Source organism: Anopheles arabiensis, chromosome 2, assembly GCF_016920715.1.
Source record: "Anopheles arabiensis isolate DONGOLA chromosome 2, AaraD3, whole genome shotgun sequence".
In the NCBI taxonomy this organism is placed as follows: domain Eukaryota; kingdom Metazoa; phylum Arthropoda; class Insecta; order Diptera; family Culicidae; genus Anopheles; species Anopheles arabiensis.
Window position 1 is genome coordinate 54,849,192 of NC_053517.1, and position 7,136 is coordinate 54,856,327.

The 7,136-nt window shown below is 42.9% G+C and overlaps 1 protein-coding gene across 4 annotated transcripts; it reads right to left on the bottom strand.

Moving 5' to 3' along the window:
- Positions 1 to 2,568: 2,568 nt before the first annotated feature.
- On the bottom strand, positions 2,569 to 6,632 carry LOC120899705 (LIM domain-containing protein jub). Of its 4 annotated transcripts, none has more exons than XM_040305859.1 (7): positions 5,318 to 6,632; positions 4,889 to 5,251; positions 4,311 to 4,815; positions 3,905 to 4,221; positions 3,766 to 3,828; positions 3,514 to 3,679; positions 2,569 to 3,412 (listed from the first exon to the last, which is right to left on the bottom strand). In XM_040305859.1, the coding sequence occupies exons 1-7, from the start codon at positions 6,278 to 6,280 to the stop codon at positions 3,168 to 3,170; spliced, it is 2,622 nt and encodes an 873-aa protein (XP_040161793.1). In that variant the 5' UTR covers positions 6,281 to 6,632; the 3' UTR covers positions 2,569 to 3,167. The 4 variants fall into 4 exon arrangements, with proteins under 4 accessions (XP_040161793.1, XP_040161784.1, XP_040161775.1 ...); XM_040305850.1 differs by having other exon boundaries at positions 4,889 to 5,254; XM_040305841.1 differs by having other exon boundaries at positions 4,889 to 5,257.
- Between the last annotated feature and the right edge of the window lie 504 nt (positions 6,633 to 7,136).

Consider the following 7,136-nt stretch of genomic DNA (forward strand, 5'->3'; position numbering starts at 1 on the left):
GCTAACCGTCGTTAAAGTTATATGTGTTTGTAAGAGAAAGAAAGTAACTCCCTCCCTGTTCATGTATGAAAAAAAAATCACTATACTTAGTTAGGTGTATGTGTGCGTGAATATATTGTGTTTCTTCATGTGGTATGTAAATTAACAAATGTTTTTGTCATAAAATTCGCGCCGACACAACGGTTCTAGTTTGATGGTGGTTTATTAGATGGCAACTTAAGAATGACCGGTGAAGTGCTCATCGAGCTGTTCTTTTCCTTTTTTTTATTTTTCGTCGCGATCTCTCCATGATGGATGTTGCCTGTTCATCTAGTTCTGTTGGAACAGGAGCCATGGCCATCAAGAAAAACTTTCTTATTCACGGATCCGATCTTTTTAATAACGGTGCCCGGACAATGGAGGAGCCGCTATAATGTCGATGTACGACGACCTCATTGTCGTACAGCTGGCCATGTTGTACGCAAGGAAACGGACGACCCAGCCCGTAAAGTCTTTTTAGGCCGTCCACAAAGACAGAGGAGGCGTGGTAGACATAAATTGAGACGAAGGCGCGAGACCGTGAGCGGTTTCGGACACTCCTAAGGCAGACCAAGACCACAAAGCGGTTGTATCGCCGGATAACACCAACGCCGCCAGGTTACTATTGCTAACAGTTGGATCGATGAACTTTTGCGTAAACGGACACTTCGGGCTGGAAACTTCTCTTGACTTTTTAAAGCCGCGTTTGCTTTTTAAAGCATGGTTCGGCATCATCCTGTCCGGTCTTATTGTGTTACCATCTTCACTTATGGTTGGTCGTAACACTGACAAAATAGTGCGAAAAGGTCTGTTAAACATATTTTCTTTCGGGGACTTTCCGCTCATGTTCTGGTAGGCATGGAGCGACATACTTGCACGAAAGTAATTAATACTTCTTCCAGCGTTTCTCCACCCAATACCCAGTTCCTACAGGATTATTGGAACACTATGGAGAATGGTAAATAATAGCAATCTTTGGTTGGGTGTAAAAGCAGCACGATGAGGCCCTCACGGTTCATTTTTAAGTTGTCTTCTAAAAAACCACCATCAAACTAGAACATTTGTATTACAGTCCGACGTAATTGGACATAGGGGAAGGTAGGTAAGGACAGACACGGTGGGTAAGATGAAAACTTCTCATAAATACACGATAAAAGTAATTATCGAATAATTCAACAATGCAGCATACAAACTGAAAGTAAAACAACACATTTGAGAACATGTTTAAGATCTGTATCTTGCATTGTTTATACTTCCGGAAGTTTAATCACATGAATGAGTTGTCGTGATTATTAAGCAAATAACTGGCCAAAGAATGAGGATGAAAGCAATAAAAAAATCTCGTTTTCTGGTGGTATATGCATCCTGACACCAAAGCGGGAAAGACGGACACTCTTTCGCAGGGAAAGATGGACACCGAATTTGTTGATTTATTTTACTTCTTTTATCAATTGGTGATGAATATTTTTCATTAAATACCTTAGCTAAGGGTATTCCGAAGATATAAAACATCCAACAACTAGCGAAAGCATTGAAATAAGCGAGAAATGTACCACCGATCAAACTCATGCGTTGTGCTGTTATACGCTCGACGCTGATTAGGCACTTCACGAAACCCAATACCTTGCCTCGACTTGGACCACTTTAATCAACAGGCATTGACATGATGGGATCGTTCATCGGTCAGGAATAGGAGAGTGATTCTATGAGATTACAACGATCAAAAACATTAATAATATTAATAATAAAAATAATTAAATGTCTCATTTTGACATGGTGGAAAAAATGGCCTTGACCTTGATTAACAAGTCCACCAAGTTTGCTAGGGTCGCGGACTTGAGTACTTTCCTAAAGGGTGTCTAGTAGTTTCTATGTAGTATAGTACTTGACTGTTGTTCTGTAAACTAGAGCAACGTCAGCTGTTAATGTGCGATATTTTAATAATGCTTTAGATTCTGCATTCTACGATATCTTAGAAGCGGCACTTACGATTCCTATATTCACGATGGAATGAACAGTCGTTGCTATTGGCCAAGAATTTGTTTATGTACGTAGCAGGACGTGGAAAGCAATAGGATATGTTAAAAGGATATGGATAGGATATGTCAAAACTTTAAAAATGTATATACACTTATAAGTTTCAACACATTTTCTGATATAAACCATGACTGTAAGATAAGGTATGTACATGTTCCTGGTCGCTGTATTTAATATATCCCTAGATTTTAATCATTTTTGTTAATGTGTCAGTTTTTACCCGCTTTAATGTGTCTTGTGGTACAGTCGTACGACTTAAGAACATGCCGGTCATGGGTTCAAGCCCCGAATTAACCGTGCGCCCATACGTAGGACTTGACTATCCAGCTAACGGGTAAATCAATAATTCACTGAAAGCCAAGCCCATTAGTAGTGTAGTGTTACTACTGGCAAGCCTCTTAACCTATAAACTGATCACCATAGAAGAAGAAGTCCGTTTTTTACCTACCTTCCCTTATCATTTTGACGACGAGGATGGGATCGAATAAGATTGCTAGTTGTACACAAACATAATTACTGGTAGTTTACGAAATAAGCAAATATGCTTCGCCTTTATTAATCTAAATCTTGCGCATTGGCATAGTTGAGGCCAAGGTAAATGCAATACATGCAGCTATTGCAGTAATTCCCATTCTAGTCATTCCATGGCTTTACACCGTAGTTGTGATCACTGTTAATATTTTTTTCTTTTTTTTTCTTTTTTAAATAAGCCCATACATATTTAAACGGAATGTTACGGTAATTATCTACCTCCGAAACACGCTTGATGCAACACCGTCGTCTCCACATTTATCTCATAATATCCTCGTAATATAGATAGGGTGAAGCTTTTATGTGAAATGTCGTACTATTGAACACGAACAGTAAAATACCTGTTAAACACTAAAAGCGATGAGTTACGTTTAATGTTTTAATGTGCGCCTTTAAAGCGCATTTTGACGGTTTTAACGCCATAACGTTCAAAGCGCCAATGAGGTGACCGGATGAGAATGTATAGATGAGACACTAACAGGAATATAAATTACAATTTCCTGAACCAGCAGAACCAACTGAATCTATGATTGATATAAATCCATATACGCGAAGAAGATATACTATGCATCTTTTCCTCACTAACCCATATATTGATAAGTCGCAGAAACGGGCTCAAGAATACGCCCGCGTCTGTCTTGAATGGATATCTTCTGTATATGGCAAGAACGACACATAAGTCTACCCTCGTAGGGGTAGCACCGCTTATCCGACTCATCCGTCAACTGCATACCGCACTCTTCACAGATGTAACAATCGACATGAAAATCTTTATCCATCGCCACGACGCGTACGGTGTCCTCCGTACCCTCCATCGGGGTGATACCTAAAGTGATAAACATTAAAACAAATGTTTGAAATGAAGAATCAACTCAAAGGATCCTACCACCAATCATCCATGGATGGAGTTTCTTTTTTATCACTCACCTTTACCGCAACTCGCACATTTTGGCGCAAACATACTATGATAATCATTGACACAATAAATCTTATTGTCGACGTCCACCGTGAAGGGTACGCCATCCAGACATTCATTACACACGCAACACCGGAAGCATCCTGGGTGATAGGATTTTCCCATCGCTTGAAGTATCTGCAAAATACATAACACGATCAATGATGCACTCATATCGCTCAAGCTACATCACAATGAATGGGCATCGTGCTTTCATTACTTACCATCTCCATGATCAAATGTCCACATATTGCACATTTCTCAGCCGTTTGCTGGAATCCAGAGTACTGCAAATGAGAATTAATGCGCGTGAGAATTGTAATTGTAAACAGAAACTTCCATACGTTCTGAATGAATGCTTACCATGTAGTCTTCCTCACAGTAAACACGCCCATGCACGTTGTAGAACGCTTTACCACGCAGGGCGCGTCCGCAGGAGCAACAGATAAAGCAGTTGGTATGGTAGAGGTTTCCCATTGCTTGGCAAGCTGCCCCGGCACCGGTTACTTTCTCTTTGCATGTATGACAAATGCCGAAATATTCACCCTGCTCCTCATTCTTTTCCATCTCTTCTTCTAGCTGACGAGTCAACTCCTCAATCTTTCGCTCAGCCTCCGTCGGTCCTGTGGGCCTTGGTGGTGTGACGTTGTATGGGAGTAGATTTTTTGTCAATCCTTTTGCTGCGGAAAGAATAATTATACAACGCAATATTAAGAACAGTGATGTACGAACACTGATGCTGAAGGAAAGTAAAAAAAAGACATCTTACGCTTTCCTGAGCCCGATCCTGTACTCAATTGCGAAGGTGTCGGAGAAACGGCACCTCTTAATCCCATGCCCATTCCCCCGGCCATCGATGAACTTCCATTTGCCGTCAATTTACTTCCAAGAGCATTGTTCGAAGGGGCTGACACGGTCCCTTTCCCTTGGTTATTCGATAATTGATTCTTTGCTATTTCCATTTCTTGAAGCGTTGCATACTGCCGCTCTTGGCCCACCTGCACCGGCATAGCAGCAGTGGTGGAACCTGCGACAACGCCAGCTGGAGTTGTTGTACCTGGCGGTGATGTTAGGGGGCTTGTTTTGATCGACTGTAAAGTGCTGTTCCCAGAGTTGTTGTATTTGGAGCCGCTAGTCATGCAGACGTAATCCGATCCGTTGATATCCTCGACAAAACTTTTGTTGAGCGAGCTTGAACCAGAGATGGAGCTGCTGCGCGACGGCGACTTGTTGTTTTTCTGTTGTGTCTTGAGGGCTTCCGTAGACTTCGGGGGCTGTAGAAAAAAAAAACATATTCACAATTATCACTGCCAGTCCGGCGTCGTTGGGCAATTTCATGCTACATACCAATGACGGTGCACTCGATGCACCAAGTTTGGGTGATTTCTGATAGTCGTAGGGCAGTGCTGCAGATGCCGGAACTCCAGTTGCGTGATATTTTACGTTCGGCAATTGGACCGGTTGCGGTTGTTGAGCAATTTTAACAGATATGCTACTGTTCGTCGGCGAGTGCTGGTATTGCTGTTGCTGTGGATGATGATGATACATAGCGGCTGCTGCATTATGCATAGGTCCGGCAGTTGCAGCAGCATTAGCACTTGTTCTGTAGCTATTCGAATTCACGTTAGTCGTTTCATAGATGGGCTGGGACAGCTGGTCTGAGGAATGCTGATACTGTTGATGCGGCATTTGCTGCTGCTGCTGCTGCTGCTGCTGCTGGTGTGATATTGCATTAGGGCTTGGAGTGGTGCCATCTGGACGTTGGTGATAATATACCTGCATGGATCCTTTGGTTGCCTGCGGCTGTGCCTGCTGTCCCGCTGAAGGTGGAGACTGCAAGTTCTCATAGATTGGCGGCTGTTCGGCACTCGCTACTTCCGGGGGCTGCGGAGTGTGTGCATATCGGCCAGCCATATTCATCATTCCGGGATGTTCACGTCCGGCCATCACAACGCCGTTCGACAATATATACGATTGGCCTGCCGTACCCACCGGAACCTGTGGTTGAGCCTTTGTGTTGTGCGATTCGAACTTTCGATGTTCGTACAAGTGTGCATCAAATGACTGTTGTTGTAACTGTTGCTGCTGCTGCGTAGTTGTCGGATAGCAGTCTATGTTCTCGTATACCGTTTGATAACGCGAATCGTAATAATGTTGCGGTTGCATCGATCCTACTGAGGAGCTGCTTGTCCTAGGAATGGTTCCACCGCCACCACCTCCGCTGCCAGAGTGATGGGATGAGTTGCTCATCGAATGGGTGGGGCTGTTATTGACCCTGTACTGATAACTGCCACCACTGGTACTGACACTGTTGGCTCCGCCACCTGCCATCGCAGATGTGCTCGAGACCGTAGCATGCGCACTGTTGTTCTGCTGCACGGGAAACTTGCTCCCACCAGCGGCCGCAGCAAGCATCTGATTCTGATACCGATCGTACATACGGTAGTCATTCATGTTCACCATTGTGGCCATCGATACGGCCACAGTCGCACCATTACTACCCGGCGCAGCTCCCATAGCCGATGCAGTCGAAGTCACCATACCGTAGACACTGCTGTCGGAATTAGAATCCTGCCCACCGCCACTACCAGGAAGGTTGGCTCGTGATAGGGAACCGATCATTTTTCCACCACCAGCACCAGCACCACCACTGCCACTTCCGTCAGCTTCCAAACGCATTTGGTGCATACGAGCAATCAGCGCTGCGTCCGGATTTTGGGAATGCATCTGATTCGACATTGTGAAACGCAGCCCCGATTGGCCTTTTATTGTTTACCAAAACTATAAGGTAAAGAACTTTTTTCGTACTGATTCGTTGTTGCTATTTCGAACTCACGAGCTTAGAAAAGTGTGCGTAATGAATCACCTATCAATAATACTGATCACTTTTTTTGTAGCATTGATATTTATTTTACAAGATCACCGTACATTATTGCTTATTCTTTTTCTGGCAAACATTCTACCTGCATTCTAACATCCATTACCAGCAAATGTTGCTTGTGAGTTTTGCACTGTTTTTTTCTTCTGTCTCAAGAATTTCACACACACTCCCGATCTGCTTGACGCTGTCACATCCAAGCAGTAAATTGACAGAACCCAAATAGCCGCCACATAAACCTCACGGTGAATAAGACGTTTGAGGCCCAAACGCTTGAGCGAAGCTCACTATAGTGAGCGGAAGAGCTTGAGCTTCTCACGAACTAAAAGCTCCAAACATGTTTGCTTTAAATAGATGTAATAATGCGCGCCTTTACATATTTTAATACAATATAAAAAAACACGCATAAAAGGATAAAAGGTACAACGAATAGTTTTTTCACGGTTTATAGTTGCATTGACACAGCTTGGAAAAATATATTTAATTTTATGGATTGCATACATTCTTTAGGAATTGTGAGCGTTGATTATCTTGAATTATGATACTATGTTCAGATTTTTGGATTATGTTTTTTTTTCTTTCAAGCATATCCCTGAGCACATCATGCTTAATGATCAGTTATTTCCTAACAGCACGAATAGACTTCCGAAAAATTGGTATCTCGATGGGAGAAATCCTTCCGCTTTTAAAATATTGAATGTGGTTCGATTCCCATTC

What these genes read in the sequence shown, in the direction of transcription:
- LOC120899705 (XM_040305832.1), bottom strand. Translation starts at nt 6,280, where the DNA reads ATGTCGAATCAGATGCATTCCCAAAATCCGGACGCAGCGCTGATTGCT. An exon ending in AGGATCGGGCTCAGGAAAGC is followed by an intron (nt 4,222 to 4,310) that starts GTAAGATGTCTT and finishes TTCTTTCCGCAG; the next exon opens with CAAAAGGATTGACAAAAAAT. An exon ending in ATGTGCGAGTTGCGGTAAAG is followed by an intron (nt 3,413 to 3,513) that starts GTGAGTGATAAA and finishes TTATCACTTTAG; the next exon opens with GTATCACCCCGATGGAGGGT.